General features: G+C 42.1%; 1 protein-coding gene across 3 annotated transcripts in view; it reads right to left on the minus strand.

Moving 5' to 3' along the window:
• Window positions 1-4,334: 4,334 nt before the first annotated feature.
• NSMCE2 (non-SMC element 2, MMS21 homolog (S. cerevisiae)) overlaps window positions 4,335-17,373 on the minus strand; it is a 252,157-nt gene continuing 239,118 nt past the window's right edge. For 2 of the 3 annotated variants that reach the window (XM_008581195.1, XM_008581096.1), the window contains 3 exons: window positions 16,956-17,056; window positions 16,465-16,571; window positions 7,955-8,308 (listed from right to left, as the gene is read on the minus strand). In XM_008581195.1, coding sequence (XP_008579417.1) covers window positions 8,191-8,308; window positions 16,465-16,571; window positions 16,956-17,056 — 326 coding nt within the window. In that variant the 3' untranslated portion in view covers window positions 7,955-8,190. Of the gene's footprint in view, window positions 5,468-7,954; window positions 8,309-16,464; window positions 16,572-16,955; window positions 17,057-17,373 lie in introns of those variants that run through there. The other variant, XR_551103.1, reaches the window with a different exon arrangement.

Here is a 17,373-nt window from a genome sequence, read left to right on the forward strand (position 1 = left end):
GGGATCGCAACCCTCAGTGTTGCGCCCGCACCGGACCGGGACCGGCTACGGGATCGCAACCCTCGGTGCTGCGCCCGCACCTCGCTCAGCCAGTGAGCGGCCGGTCTGTATGAGGGATCCGAACCCTCGGACGGGAGCGCCGCCGCGCTTCCCAAGCGGCGCACTATCCAGTGCGCCACCGGGCCGGCCCAGTATTTCTGATTTTCAATTTTTGTCTTTTTTTTTTTTTTTTTCTAAAAGATGACCGGTAAGGGGATCTTAACCCTTGACTTGGTGTTGTCAGCACCACGCTCAGCCAGTGAGCGAACCGGCCATCCCTATATGGGATCCGAACCCGGGGCCTTGGTGTTATCTGCACCGCACTCTCCCGAATGAGCCACGGGCCGGCCCTGATTTTCAATTTTTGGATTAGGAATACTCAACCTGTACATGTATATTAGACTGCTTAATGTTGTCACTTCGTTCATCGATGCTGTTCACTGTTTAATTTTCCTTCCTGTGTTCAGTTTGAAGTTTCTATTGCTGTATCTTCAGACTCACTGATCTTTTCTACTGCAGTGTCTAATCTGCTGTTAACACAGTGTGTTTTTCATTGCAGATGTATTTTTTGTTTCTAGAAATTTAATTTGGGTCATTCTTATGTCCATGTCTCTCCATAACTTTATCATGCATTCTTCTCCTTTATGGACATATGGAATCTATTTTTAATAGCTGCTTTAATGTCCTTGTTTACTAACTCTATCATCTGTGTCATCTGTTTCTTTCTTTCTTTTTTTTTTTTTTTAAAGATGACCGGTAAGGGGATCTTAACCCTTGACTTGGTGTTGTCAGCACCAGGCTCCCCCAAGTGAGCTAACCGGCCATCCCTATATAGGGATCCAAACCCATTGCCTTGTTGTTATCAGCACCACACTCTCCAAAGTGAGCCACGGGCCAGCCCTTCTGTGTTTATTTCTAATGCATAATTTTTTTCCTCATTATGGATCATATTTTCCTGCTTCTCTGCATGGGTGGAACTTTTTGATTGGATACCAGACATAAATTTGACTTTATTGGGTGCTGATTTTTTTTTTTTTTTTGTATTCTTTTAAGTATTTTTGAGCATTGTTTTGGTACACAGTTAATTAGAGACAGTTCAGTCTTTTTGATCAAAGGTCACCAAACTACAGTCCATAGGCCAAATCCAGCTCCCCATTGGTGTCTGTATGGCTCATGAGCTAAGAATAGTTTTTACAATTTTAAATGGTTAAAAATATCCAAAGAATACAATTTTGAAGTATGTAAAAAAATTAAATTAAATAAAAATTCAGTGTCTATAAATAAAGTTTTATCGGAACATAGCCATTCTCATTCATTTACATATTGTCTATGGCTGTGTCCGTGCCACAACGACAGAAGGTGACACCATATGTCCTACAAAGCTGAGAATATTCTCCGTTTTTCTCTTCACGCACAGTTTGCCTACCCCTGCTTCTGAGGCTTATCTTTAAGCATTGCTAAAGCAGCACGAAAGCATCCTTTAGTCCAGGGCTAAATTTGCCCCATTCTACCTGGTGTCCTACGAATTATGAGGCTTTCACTCTGGCTGGCGGGAAAAGAAACTCTTTTTGGGCCTGTGTGAGGTCCAGTTTTTGTTTTCTCTTATCGTCTGGATGGTTCTTTCCCAGCCTCAGGTAGTTTCCTCCCAGGCACATGCTAGCGATGACTCAGCTGGAGACTGTAGGGGAACCCTCTCTGCGTCTCCTGGGCACATTCTCTGACAGCTGTCTCCTTTCCAGTACGCTGCCCTGTGAATTCTAGCTCCTTGGCCTCCTAACTTGCAGACAGACCACCAGGCTCCACCTGAGTCCCTCTCTCTATGGTGGCCCGGGAACTCGCCAGGCAGTGAGCAATTGTCAGGCTCAGCTGTGATTCTCTTAGTGATCATGTCCTGTGCTGCCTGTTGTCCAATGCCTGAACACTATTATTTCACAAATGTCCATATTTTCAGTTGTTAAAAGCGAGAAGGTAAATTCGATTTCTGTTAGTCCGTAATTACCAGAAGCATATTAAGTACTGTACTTTATTTTTTTATTTATTATTTTTTTTAAAGATGACCGGTAAGGGGATCTTAACCCTTGGCTTGGTGTTGTCAGAACCACGCTCAGCCAGTGAGCGAACCGGCCATCCCTATATGGGATCCGAACCCGGGGCCTTGGTGTTATCAGCACCGCACTCTCCCGAGTGAGCCACGGGCCGGCCCAGTACTGTACTTTAAAAAGAAGAGATGAGTGCAAGTTTATCTTTGTAGCAATAATGCAATATGACAATATCTGTAATTTTTTGTTGGTGATAAAGTTATCAGTGCTGCTAATTCTACTGGAGTTCATTGTCTACATTCATAATTGTAGGAAATGCTAAGTTCCAATTACAGGTTAGGAAAGATGTAATATTTTCCCACATACCAGTTTATAAACCTCCTGAATTTTATCCACAGTTCCCTGGGAGTACATCCATTGACCCCTGTGTGAGTTTTTGTGCTAAGGTGCTAACAGTAATTTCTCCTCCCAAGTATCAAAGAGCCTTTCATTGGCCCTTTCATGGAACTTATTGTTAATTGCCTTGTGGCATATTCCTTACATAGTCCCATATTTTGTATAAAACAAGCCTCATTTTTATCTCTGTGGGCAGAAACATCCCAATTCTTTTCAGCATAGTATCCACGTTTCATCATCTCTAGCCTTGTTTTGCTGTTCTCCAGACTAATCAGTGTCTCCACATTCTTGGTGAGCTGTGGTGACCATAACTAGCCTGAAACTCAGCTCAGGGCCCTCATGCAGAGCCTGATGGCCTGAGTCTTCCTAACTCTGCATGACAACTTTTCCCATACATTCCAGAAGCATACTGGTTTTTCTGAACACTTCTGGTTAAGCCCTGCACTTCTGGTTTGTATTCCGATTATGACAAAAGATGATCCTTGAGTTGCTTTCTTTCATATCTTTTATAATTTGCCTTTTGTTTTTGTTTTAAAACCAATTCTGTATTTGTTCATTTAAAAAATACCCACCAAATTTCTTTTCTTTGGTTAAAAATGTTTGTGATCTTAGGCCGGCCCGTGGCTCACTCGGTAGAGTGCGATGCTGACAATACCAAGGCCACGGGTTCGGATCCTATATAGGGATGGCTGGTTTGCTCACTGGGTGAGCGTGGTGCTGACAACACCAAGTCAAGGGTTAAGATCCCCTTACCGGTCATCTTTTAGAAAAAAAAAATAAACATAGCTAATTAGAACTACTGATTACTATTAGTGATCACTGCATATATAATAAATATACAATTAGGAGACAAAGGAATAGAAATAGGCAAAATTAAGTTTTTTATTATCAATCACCATTTAATCTTGTCCTCTCATTAACCTTTAAGAATTAAAAAAAAAAACATTTTTAGGGCCGGCCCGTGGCTCACTCGGGAGAGTGCGGTGCTGATAACACCAAGGCCCCGGGTTCGGATCCCATATAGGGATGGCCGGTTCGCTCACTGGCTGAGCGTGGTGCTGACAACACCAAGTCAAGGGTTAAGATCCCCGTACCGGTCATCTTTAAAAAAAAAAAAAAAAAAAAAAAAAACATTTTTAGTCCTGAATTTCCTGAGGCTTGAATAGAATTCTTATTTCACTCTAATCTTAGGATTCAAAACATCTTCTTAGATTGACAGAGAACAACCAGCTAAAATTTGGGCCACTGATAGCTCACAGCTCCCACTCTTTTCTAATGTGACAGTGAGGAAAGCTGTCTCCTCCCTGTCCTGTAAAGCAATCCCCCCTTTGGTTTCTTTGCTTGTATCATTTATATAACATAAAATTCACCTCTTTTAAGTACTGGATTCAATGAGTTTTGGTAAATTCAGAGTCATGCAACCTTCACCACAATCCAGTTTCCATTTCCCTCACCCCAAAGTGGTCCCCATTGCCACCCCCTAGGCTGGGCCACCACTACTCTTTCTGTCCCTGTAGATGTGTCTTTTCTGGGCACTTCATATATGTGGGTTAATATGTACATGATCTTTGTGACTGGTTTCTCTCACCTAGCACAATGTTCAACTATGTTCTAGCGTGCACCACTAAGTATTTCATTCCTCCTCACAGAAACAGAGAGTAGGAGGGGGGTTACCAGAGGTCAGGGTGGGGGAAATGAGGAGATGCTGAGTCAAAGGGTACATGCTTTCAGTTATGAGATGCATAAGTTCTGAAGACCCACTGAACAGCACGGTGACTATAGTTAATAATAATGCATTATATACTCAAAATTTGCTAAGAGAGATCTTCCATTTTCTCCACACACAACATGCACATGAGAGAGGTTTTTTAAAAGTACTTTATTACTTTTTATTGCCAAATAGTATTCCATTGTATGGATTCACCACATACTGTTTACCCATTCCCCGGGTGGATATTTGGATTGTTTCCAAAAATTTTTTTGCTCTTATAAGTCATGCTGTTATGAATATTTATACACAAGTCTTTGTATGAACATATGTTTCTACTTCTCTTGGGTAGACACACCTAGGAGTGGAATTACTGGGTTGTGTGGTAAGTTTTATGTTTAACATTTTTTTAAAAAGCCAAACTGATTTCAACGTGGCTGTGATTTGCATTTCCACAAGCAATGTATGAGGGTCCCTGTACCCCCTCAGTTTTATCTGACTTCTTTTCAGAATTGTTATCCCCCCTCCACAAATCTGGCATAAGCTTGAAGGCACATTTCCAAAACATAACCGATTTCCATGCAGCTGGGTGATCCACCCTCAAGATTCAACACCCCATCCCATCTCCCAGTCAGAGCTTTCACTGACTTTTTATTATTTGTTTTGAACCTTGTTACCTGATCTACTAAAACATAATTTTTGTCTACTCAATCATTTTCCTGTATTTATTTTCTTTGTGTTACTGTCCCCTATGCACAGCACTCACACAACCTTTTATGGAATTTAGTTTTTTACGTCTGTCTGCCCAACTAGACAAGGTCTTCAGAGGGGGAATTTTTGTACCCTGAGACTACCACAAAACATGGCATAAAGTTGGCCTAAAAATATTTGTTGAATAAACAGTTGAAGATTCAATGTACACATTTGGTTCAAATATATACTAATTTCCATTTCAGCCTGCTTTCCTTCAAAAGGGCTGTATACTTCCCAGAGGACCTATTCATTGAAAATATGACATGTAATCTTAGAGCTTTTAAAGAAACCTTAGGGAGAGGTCTCCATCTTTTAGTTTATATGGCAAACTTGCGGCCTGGAGCAGTGAAGAGATTGGCTTGAGGTCACTGACACTTCCTAGTCAGGAGTACTGAGGGTTAGCTGCCCTGCTGGAAGAAATACTGCCACAAAGAGAGGGGGAGCTGGAATGTTGGGAAGATGGGGCAGCCTTGGAGGGAGAGAAGGAGGCTCGTCTGTGGTAGAATCCTGAATGCCAGGCCTGGACTTCATTCTGCAGGAAAGGGAGGGTTTGCAGTAAGATGTCAAATTACCCAATCAGTGTTCTAGTGGATTAATACGGGAGGGACAAGATTAGTGTGAGACCAGCTGGAAGGCTGATGAATAGTCTAATTCCAAAGCAAGAAGGGAGGGTCTAGATTTGGTGGAGTGTTTCCAGAGAGAATTGAAAGACATAGGAAAGGGAGAGTCAGGCAGCTATGCTAATGCATGAAAGACTGGATTGAAATGCAGGTGGCTGATCAAACATGTGACCTCTATGGCCCCGGGACAAAAAGCCTCCTGGTCAGAGTGCTGCTTCTGCACTCACTGCTCTGCTCCAGCATGGGCACAAGATGCCACTTTTTTTGAAAACTCATGTAACAGAAATTTAATAAATATGCCAGACTGATAATAATAACCAAGTGATAAACCTTCAATATAAAAATAAACTTTATATACTACTTTAAATTCTATATAACTGGCTAGGCAAATGTATAAAACAATTTCTGAAGACTAAAGAAGGAAAAAAACTTTACAATACAAATACCATATCTTTTCTTCAGTGGAATGGTGTTATTTTGCATTTTTAAAAACTGGTATTGGTATCAGAGCCAATATTCCAGAATTCTCTTTAGAAAGAGCTGAGAAAAATGCAGTCGAATCTTGAGCAAGCATTTCTTGCTTGTCCCTATCTGTTTAGGAAACAAAGTATTTCACAAAAGAATCACATCCCAGGAAAAGTATGTTTGTTCTGGCTTAAACATAATCATTTCCTCAGGAAAGTCTGATTCAGATAAAGCAACTTAGGAAATTTGAAATCGCTGAGTTTGGAGACAACTGAATGTCATACTTTCTGAATTCCAGGAAAAAGCTTTCAAAGTTAATTCTGCTGTATTACACTATCCTTTTAAACTCAAATATATGTTATCATTTCATGCTCTTTATTGCCTGGTACATGTCAAATCCAGTTATTTCCTGCATTTAAATTAGACCTTTTTTGCACACACATATACACACACATACGCACATGCATGCACTTGTTTATTTACAAAAGCTTTGGTTTCTAAGTGTGGGCTTTGAATATATTTTTAGATTCTAAACAAATCAGTAGGGAGCCTGGGACTAAATCGAGACCCTAAGGTTAATTAGCGGATATAAAATTACAGCTAGATGGGAGGAATAAGTTCTAGTGCTCTATAGCACTATAGGGTGACTATAATTAACAATTTATTGTATAACTTCTAATAGCTAGAAGAGAGGATTCTTTTTTTTTTTTTAAGGTGACCGGTAAGGGGACCTTAACCCTTGACTTGGTGTTGCCAGCACCATGCTCTCCAAAGTGAGCCACGGGTCGGCCCTTAGAAGAGAGGATTCTGAATGTTCCCAACACAAAGAAATGATAAATGTTTGAGATGATGGATATGCTAATCACCCTGATTTGATCATTAAGCATTATATGTATGTCTTGAAATTTAATACTGTGCCACTTAAATATGTACAATTATTATGTCAATTAATAATAGTAATAATAATAATAATAAAATCATAACTACAGAAAAAGGTAAGAAAAGACTGAGTCCCTAGGACCAGGCCACCCAAGTTCTGGTCCCAGCTCAGCCACTTACTAGATCTGTGACTTTCATGGGTTATTTAACTACTCTGCCTCGTTTTCCTTATCTGTAAAGTGGGAATAATAACTGTACTTTCTTACCAAGCTGTGAAGATTATAGGATTTAATAGATATGTAAAGCTCTTAGAATAGCATCTGGTACACAGTAAGTACTCAATAAATGTTAGCCATTACTAGCTATTATTGGTTTCCCCGCGTAGTCAGGGTATGCTTCATTTGGTTTAATTAAGTAGTCTACTTGATAAAATGTTGCTATGGGAGACACTAGATTAGCACTCTCCACATAGTTAGAAGATAGTATAACTGATATTATAACTGATAATATTCAGTTTAAAGACCCTGCTGGTCATAAGTCCACTGACTCGGGGTTGAAAGGACATTAGAGAGCATCTCCTTCAACACCTTTACTTTACGGCTGAAGACACCAAGGCCCAGGGGGATGAAGTCATTTGCGGAGAGCCATCCAGCAAGGCAGAGAGCAGCCAGGATGCGGATGTTTCAGATGATACTTTAGGCTCTTGGAGGGATGCAGCAAAGCTTCTGTTATGGGCATCAATTATCATTGCATGATAAACCTGCTACTGGAGCATTCTATGCCATTCAGAATGACAAATAAAATCGTTTACATATTTGGAACTGTCCATATACAAAGTAAATATAAGAAAGTAAACTGGTTTACTAAGGCTATTATTTACTATACTGATAGAAAATGCTTTGCAATTGGGATGTTTCTATATGTTTTCATTGCAAATATTACCTGAAAGGCATTCTTTAGTTAAAACTATTATAAAAATCAGCCCAAAGTATTAGAAATAGAAAAGCCTGCACCTTTGAAACAATTTATACAGCAGGAGGCATGCAGACAGGACACATGGCAGATAATCAAAGTTTTATTTAACAATTTAGAGCACTTAAAAATAAACAAAATAATTTGCTTGCATTGTTGTTTGACTTAGAAAAATGCTTTTGATCACACTTAAAACCATCCAGTTTTACCCCAGAGGGAGCTATGCAGCCAGGTTCTAAATGCTTTTCTAGGCATTGCTCTCACCAGATGGCTGGGGTAGGAGGTAGCTGCTGACTTCCCTGCGGCAGGTGGCTTTTCCCTACTCGGATTGACGATGTTTTTTCTTATTGTGGCTCTCAATCGCCCTTCTGAGTGCTTCATCCTGGATGAGATCTGACCTCCTTATATCTGTGTGGCTACAGCCAATTTTAGGGCAACTGTGAGGGAGAAAGAAAATCAAGACAGTTCACTTTAATGCCTTAAGCATAAACTTTTCACATACATGTAGTCACGTGTCACTTAATGATAGAATATGTTCTAAGAAATGTGTCATTAGGCGATTTAGACCTCATATGAACATCACAGAGTGTACTACACAAACCTAGAAAGTATAGCCCACTACACACCTAGGCTATGTGGTATGGCCATTATAATCTTATGGGACCACTGTCGTACATGCGGTCCGTCATTGACTGAAACATTGTTATAGGGCACGTGACTGTATTTAAATGGAGACATTTTACCAAAAAAGGAGTACATGTTAAAAATAAGGACTGTTGTGCAGTCATTCACTTATTCACTGAGCACATTTCTGAGCCAGGCCCTGTGCAGGTGCCGTGGGACATGGCAATGCGTGAGCAGTGCCTACCTCATGGAGAGTACTTTGTAATGGGGGATACAGGCAATCCCAAAGTAACCATAAAAATGCTTACTGAAAGCTCAGGTCGCATTAAATACTGCAAAGGCAATGAAGCAGGGTCAAGAGAGAGGATGTGCTGGGGCCAGGGCAAGCCTCCTGAGGAGGTCTTAGCTTGAGCAGAGCTGAGAACAGAGTGTGGGGCCAAGAGTGCGTGTGTCCAGGCTGAGGCAGCAGCGAGTGCACAAGCCCAGGAGGCCCAGCTTGGTGTCCGGCAGTGAAGGCAACGTCCATGTGGCTGAAGCGACCAGGGAAGATGAACTTGGAGGTGAGGCCAGAGGGCGAGGGGGCTTTGGATTGTATTTTAAATATGAAGAGAAAACACTGGAAGGTTTTGAGATGGGAAGGGATATGATTTGGTTTACATTTAGAACATATTACTCTGGCTGCTTAATGGAGAACACAGGGCAGGGTGACAAGAGTGGAGCAGGGAAAGTGGTTTGGGGAACCCTGCAGAAGCTCAGGGGAGAGATGAGGGCAGCCTGGCTGGGGGTGGTGGCAGTGATCAGCTTCAGGACACACTTGAATGTAGAGCCTATGGGACTTGCCGACACAGCGGATGTGGAATGAAGGAAAGAGAAGAGCTGAGCTTCATTCAAAGGGTTTGGCCTGAGCAGATGTGTGACTGTGGTGCCCGTTATTGCAATGGGAATAATGGGGAAAAATAGGCTGGGGGATGGAATCAAGAGTTCTGACCATGTACGTTCCCTGTGGAATGCCCCCAAGACCTCCCAGGAGAGAGACTGAGTGGGCCACTGGGGACTCAGTGGAAAGGCTGTGGCTGAAGAAATCAGCAAGTGAGTCATCCAGAAAGGGGTGGAACTTAAAGATGTGGTCTCCTCTGAAGGCAGTGGGCTGGGTGAAGTCACCTGATTTGTTCTCAACATGGATCAGACTTTGGTAGAGTAGAAGCCCAATGTATGCAGTCAAGCTGGCCTGGGTCTGAATTCTTTCTCTACCACCTACTTGTTAGTTATGAGACCACGGGCAATTCGCTTTACTTTTCTGAGCCTCTGTTCCTTTTGAATTAAAATGGGGAGAGAATCTCTATTTCACAGGGCAACAGGCAACACAGTGCTCAATAATGTTCATTCCCTTTCATTGTATCCTATGACTATCATTTGTCTGCTGATTATCACTCTTTCCAGAAGTATTAAAGCCCCAATCCATTTATATCTTGCATATATCCAACATATACATGCACCCATTTGTGCATTCATCGACCCTCTATGTAATTATCCCTGTGCTAGGTTCTAAGCACACAGCTGTGAAATACAAACATGTGGTTCCTGCCCACACAGAGCTAGGGCCAGTGATCTGAGACAGCTCTCAAAAAGCATAGATAGGGATATTAAGACCAAAACCAACACACACAAAACAAAAGATACAAACCAGAAGGGGAAGAAAGTTGATCACAGGAGTTTCAAATTGTTTAGTAGTAGGAAGCCCAACAGTCCAAAACAAAAGAGAAAGTTTTTCCTGGCCCTGATCTTTGGATCAAGGAGTCATCATACTACAGAGGCATTAATCAATGTAATGAATAATATGCTAAGAAAAATACTTATTTGTAAAATACTGAAATGTGCCATATATAGTCAGGTACATGTGTTAAATCATAATTCTAGAAAGGCAATTACATGAAGGAGGAACAGGATGATTTGGCCCAGGTCTGCATCATTTTGATTTGGCTTTGCATTAGTGTAAGGCTGGAGAAATGTTTTACGCTAGTTGAAACATCTAGCCTGTCCCCCTAAACTCTGAAGTCTCAAAATGAATTATTTCTTTAAGTTTGAAAGGAAGCAGCTAAGATGATGAAGAGGATATGAACTCTTCCATGACTTTAGAAAAGTCCATTTTCATCACTTCAGCTTCCATGACATGGAAATGCAACTCCTGGCAGTTGCTGGGATGACCCCCCCTCAGCAAGTCAACCCTCTGAACACCCACTTCTGACTGACAGGCCTGGTCTCTCCCTACTCCATACAGCGAAGTCTAACTCCAACAGCTAGACAGTGAATAAGCTGTGGATAGGGAAGTGGCGAGCGAGGTGGGGAGGACTTCCTGATGACATCAGTGGCTTTAGTCAGTAAATGTGAGCATTCTGAGAATGTCTGCTGGAATTAACCAACCACTCAGCGGCAGAGCAGGTGCCCATGTTCATTTCAATAGGATGGAGCCCAGGGGGATCGTGTCAAACAGAGAGGCCTGAGCTCACTTAGGGGCAGATGCTGGGGACAGCAAAGTGAACCAGATAGCCCTCCCAAGGGGAGCCGGATGGTCTAATGACAAAAATACAGGCTCAAGAATGAGGAAGACTTGGGCTTAAACCCTCTGGCTATGACACCCTGGGCAAGTGGCTTAATTCTATGCACCTCAGTTCTTCCCCCTAAAAAGATGAAGGGAGAACACAGGGCTGTCGTGAGAAACAAGTGGGCCGATGCATGGCAAGGGTTGAGGAATTTACATCAGGTCCTGTTCTGGTCCACGGCTTCCGCTCCCAATAAGTATGTGAAGAGGAGCCAGCTCCGCCGACAATGTTAGCAAGACATAGGGATGCTACTCACATTCCACTTGGCATGAAGGAGTGCTCAGGGAAGGCTTCCTGGAGGAGACGAGAGGTTTATGCAGGAGCTAGGGGAGAACCTTGTTTCTCACTGTCTCTCAAATAAACAAACATAGGTTTTTCAACTAAAAAGGATATGAAAAGGCTGTAATGCTGTGGGACTGAATCAGGGCACTCCTCTGGAGAAACAACACTCTATAGAAGCTTTAGGCATTAATCCCACGACACCCTGGTGAGCAAGTTAGGTGTGGCAATACCCCATCTTCAGCTCTCGCATCATTGCTGTGCAGGAGTCAGACCTGCAGGCCTTGAAGGAGAGGCTGGGCCCTGAACTCCGGTCACTGATGGGGCAGAGCACTCCATTGTGGCACAGAGCATGCACAAGTGTCTGCTGAACAAAGGGACCTGGGTCTTAGGGGTCCCATGAGGCTGTGGGGAACTTTAGCCTCAGCATCAGTTCAAGAGTATAAGACTCTGAGTTGCATGAACCTGGATCTGGGTTCCAAGAATTCCAAATTTCAATCCACAGCTCTAGAAAGAAGGTCTACTGATATCTCTGGAAATGTGAGTGTGATGGATTCCTGTCATACCTAAACACAGAGGGTAACTCTATCCTACTCCCTCTGAGTCTAAAATAATGTGTCACTAGGCAGTGAGGTAAGCAATAACAACTCTAACAGTCTTGACCTTAACAACCCTACAGCTATTTGTTTAGCACTCTGGACTCCAAAATGAGCTTTCTCTTAAGTGCTTTGCTTCTCCATAGCCAAGAAATTTGGTGGTCCAGACCTTGAAAGGAGTTCCCTACCATTCCTTTGATCCTTGAAATTCTGTGAGATGACATTATTATCTCCACTTTACAGATGAAGAAACTGAGGTTGAGAAATTAAATGACTGGTTGGTAAATGGTAAAGTGGGACTCAAGCACAAAGCCGGAGTTGTGCTGTTGAACGATAACATTTGTATTCAACTTAGTTTTACCCGACTGTTTGTTAAATACAGTTCCTGTTCTTAAACAAAAAAGCCAAAAAAAAAAAAGAGACTATGGTAAATTTGGAAGTATCTTATTAAAATGAAAATTGTAAGGCAGCTTTATCTGTACAATAGCAAATAGTATTATTAGGAGATATATTTTAGAAAATTATTCTAACAACTGTACTTAGTGCTAAAGTCTCAACAATATTATTCTGACTCAAGCCAGTGGAGAGAGACCTTCCACGGGACTGAGCACGCACAATAAAAGTCAGACAGTGCCCAGTAACACAATGTATCTGGATCTCTAGTCTAATAAATCATATTTAGAACAATCTAGGAGGAAGAAATGAGATTTCTCAAACTGGATGTGTCACAGACATTTTTAAACAAAGGGCACCAGAACTGCTCATCATCCTAACATGCATCATGGGAAAGGACACCACCTCATGCTTAATCAGAAACCTCTGGAGTAAGTTTTGAAGAGGCCCTGAATTTTAATCTGCTGCCAAATGCACCTTGTCTGCAAAGCCTTGCCCTCTCCACCCACTGGCTCCCATGAGACTCAACCCTCTTATGACTCCTCCTGTGTCCTGGCTCTGTTTTAGACTGCTTCACTAGGCTCTTCTTTCTCTGACTGACCCTCTCGCTGATTAACAAAATGCTATTTTAGGGGCCGGCCCGGTGGCGCACTGCTATAGTGCGCCACTCGGGAAGTGCGGTGGCGCTCCCGCCGAGGGTTCGGATCCCACATACAGACCGGCCGCTCACTGGCTGAGCGAGGGGCGGGAGCAACACCGAGGGTTGCGATCCCGTGGCTGGTCCCGGTCCGGTACGGGCGCGACACTGAGGGTTGCAATCCGTTGCCGGTCACGAAAAAAGACAAAAAGGAAAAAAAAAATGCTATTTTGAGGTTAAATATCAGCTCTGTGTCAGATGCTGAGGACCTCACAGTGAGCAGAGCAAAGCTGGCTCCTGTCCTCGTGGAGACTGGAGCCAGGCCAAGGTCCTGTCTAGCTGGCTCTCCACTGGTAATTGCATCCATTCCAGAGCTGTGTCTATGACAGTGGGAGAGTGGGTCTGACTCCTCTAGGCTGACAGCCTCACAATCAACATCACTAGCTCAGAGTCCTCTCTGGAGTTCACAACCCACATTGTCTGCACCTCCTGGACACTTCCAAATGTCGGTATTGCTGGGATCTCAAGCTTAGCATGACCTAATGAGCTTCTCATAATCCTTTCTAAATGTCTTCCTCTCTTATGACCTTTCTGTAGCTCATGACAGGTACTGACCATCCTTCTAGACACCTAGATTAGAAATGTCAGTCATCCATCACCTCTTCTTCCTCTCTTCTATACTCACTCAGTTCCTAAATCTGTCAATTGCACTTCCATGACCATTCTTTCCTTAGTCTAAACTCTCATTATGTAGAACTTAACCTACTGCAAAAGCATCCTGATTGACCTTTTCATCTCATGCCTATTTAATCCATCTCTTGCATTGATATTGGAGTAACTTCCTAAACTCCAGGTTTACTCTCTCAAACTCTGCCATGTCCTTCCATATCTGGAGATCAATGGCAGTGGGAAGGGTGGTGAGGATGATGGTGGTGACTCAAGTTCAAAGATGTTGACAATGGGATAATGTCTACTGAGTATTACCATGTGCCAGGTACTTTGAGTACTTTACATATATCTTATTCAAACTTCAAATATACCAGTGAGACAATCACGACTACTGCCAATTTACAGTTGAGGAAACTAATGAAATCATGGCATTTAATGCCTTTTATAGCGAATCTCTACACTACTTTCCTATTCTTATTATCCACTGCATCCTTCTATTCTCCCTCTAATGTACATAACTGCACCTGTACTTCCAGCCACCGAGTAGAACAGGGCCTGAATGGGTGAGGCTTATGGCTAGAAGACTCTAATTCACCATTCTCTGTAATCCTTCTCATTTTTCAAGGCCCAGTAAAAATACTACCTTCTCTATAAATCTGCCAGACTTCTTCCACTTAAGACTTAATTGATTATTATTAAGCTATGAGAATTTGCGAAGTTTCAGACATTTAAGTTTTGGAAGTATGACAGAAAAAAATAACTTTTCTAAAGGAAAAGTGTTAGTGCAATATCATGTACAATTCAAAAAAGGTGAAGGACATTAGAAAGTCAAATTATGTAATTAAGATCCATATAAATGTGATGCCTATTCTGGGGGTAGCTGCCACCCATCCTGGGAGTTGTGGTGAGAAACGTGCTTGGTATCTGAACCTACCCTTTCCAAATCTGACTCTGGGAGAATATTACATGCTTTCAGAAAGAAGAGCTATAAAACAGAACTAACTAGGAATAACTATTTTTTAGCTATTATATTAACAATTTTTTTTTGCTTTTCAGAGAATGAACACAGAAAAAAGTTAGTAGAAAGAGAAGGCTTGAAAGTCTAGAAGCAAAGGAAATTATATCCACAGGGGAAAATGACAGGTTCATTAGGGAAATATGACATTTCAACTATAAGTTGGAAACTCAAAACAGATAAAAAAGTACTAATGATAGTCTACATTTTGTAACCATTAGGCTACAAAACCAGGTAAATAAATAGGGTAAATAATTTGACTGAATGACCATCAAGATTTCTACCTTTTCAAATACCCTATCTCTAAGTCCACACCCAGATGAGGAGTGGTGGGGAATTCCAACTCTAGGTCCAGACCAGCAAATTTCTGGGCCCTGAAGAAGTAAGCCACACATCAAAGAGACTGTTATCAGAAGTCTATTGAGAACTGGTCACACCTGCAATTCCATTCCTGCAACAAATCTGTGATAAGAGAGAAATGCCAAATTGAGTCAAAGTCAGAATCAGTCTAGCTAACCAGGACTGTGTTATTACAGGAACAGAGCCATAGTCCTCTGTGGTCAGGGAGGGCGGGGGAGAAAGGGAATACACACACACAAGAGTACTTCAGAAAGTTCTTGGAAAAATAGACAATAATACAAATCTTTCCATGAACTTTTTGAAGTACCCTCATATGAGATTCTGCAAAGCTTCCAACTAAAAATATAGTTTCTCGGGCCGGCCCGTGGCTCACTCGGTAGAGTGCGGTGCTGATAACACCAAGGCCATGGGTTCGGATCCCATATAGGGATGGCCGGTTCGCTCACTGGGTGAGCGTGGTGCTGACAACACCAAGTCAAGGGTTAAGATCCCCTTACCGGTCATCTTTAAAAAATAAAATAAAATAAATAAATAAAAATATAGTTTCTCATTGGTCAGTCACCTATAAATTTACTTAAACCTTTTGGAAAGTTTGGGCCGACAGTGTGGCTCACTCGGGAGAGTGCGGCGCTGGGAGCGCTGAGGCCACGGGTTCGGATACTACATATGGATGGCTGGTGCGCTCACTGGCTGAGCGTGGTGTGGGCGACACCACGCCAAGGGCTGCGATCCCCTTACCGATCACAAAAAAGAAAAAAAAAAAAAACCTTTTGGAAAGTTATTTCAGTAATTAAATATAGGAAAGGTTTTCCCTGACAATTAAATCTTAACCATCAAGACCAACGGATGTAAATTCTTATCTTAGAATGTTACTTAATACTTTTAAAACAGATTACTTGTATTGTAGGAAGTAAAAAAAAATCATGATTCCTTCTTGTTTGGATATGTGTATATATAAAGAGCGTGAGAAAATCTCTTACTATCCCAGTTCTAGGGCCGGCCCATGGCTCACTTGGGAGAGCGTGGTGCTGACAACACCAAGTCAAGTGTTAAGATCCCCTTACTGGTCATCTTACAAAAAAAAAAAAGAATCACAGTTCTCCTTCATTTTCCTGAGGCTATTTTTTAAAATAGTACAGATTCATAAAAATCCTGTCACCTAATGATTAAAATACAACTCAATTCTTTTTCTTCTCTTTTGAAGGTGTGGTTAAAGTTCCTCCAGCTGCTTCCTGAACACATTGCTAATTTTTCCCTCATGGATTGTTCTTCCAGGAAGCCAGTTTCCATGTGTACAGTACTCGGGAGGTGGATGCAACTGAGGGGAGACTCCTAAGCACCTCTTCCTCTGGCGTGAACCCCCCACCTCTGCCTGACCACCACCTTTGACTGGCTCCACTTCCTTCCTGCGTCAACTCACCAGGCCTTCTTCTTCCGCCTATGCTTGGACTCGATCATGCGAACGATGGCCTCCTCCTCATAGGTGTGGCCACACACTTTATTTTTCACCGGCTTTTTCATTTCCAGCTATAATCAAGGAGACATTAGGCTCTCAGGAGTGATAACAATCAACTTCCAGTAGCTGTTTTTTCCTGGGTTTTCTGTTTAACTTCCCACTCTCATGGCTTTAGATAATTACTTAAGCTTTAGATAAGGAAATACAGTGAAACTAGTGGCACCAGTGTCACTTGGCCTGTAGGCCATAAATTTATTCCTAGACCCTCAAGGGCATGATTGACTGAAAGCTCTTTCCAGTCCAAGAAGCTCCCATGTATACTCTTCAACCCTTATCACTTTTTTTCCCTCCCTCCTTAGCTCCAAATGTAAAATCAAATCAGAAAGCAAACAGGAAACTTTTTGCCTCTGTGCAGCAAATTCTTTTTCTTTCGGGGCAGAAGGAGGAAGTGGTACCTGTGTGATGGGGCAGATGAAGTTGGTCTGACTCTGGGTCACAATCATGTCTTCATCAGTCCCTTCTGTTCCATCAGCCTCTCTGTCTGACTGAAGACCATCTAGAGGAAAGAAGGAAGTTTATGAGCCTCCCTGGTCTAACATCATGTTTAAGACAAGGAAGGAATGGAAGAAAGGGAGGCTAATCGTTTCTTGGGGTCTATTTGGTGTTACTTCCTGTGCTAGGCACATGGATGCAGAAGCTGTTAAAAGAACTGCAGGGTACCTGATTCTGCCCATTTTTGATAAGGAAACTGAGGCTCAGAATAGTAAAAAAAACTTTCAAAATTACAGAGAATAATTTGTGAGAGAACACTGCCTGGTGATCAAGAGCGTGGCTTTGGAGTCAGAACACCTGGTTATTCTCTCATGTACAGCT

This window comes from Galeopterus variegatus, unplaced genomic scaffold (assembly GCF_000696425.1).
Source record: "Galeopterus variegatus unplaced genomic scaffold, G_variegatus-3.0.2 Scaffold7, whole genome shotgun sequence".
Classification (NCBI taxonomy): Eukaryota; Metazoa; Chordata; class Mammalia; order Dermoptera; family Cynocephalidae; genus Galeopterus; species Galeopterus variegatus.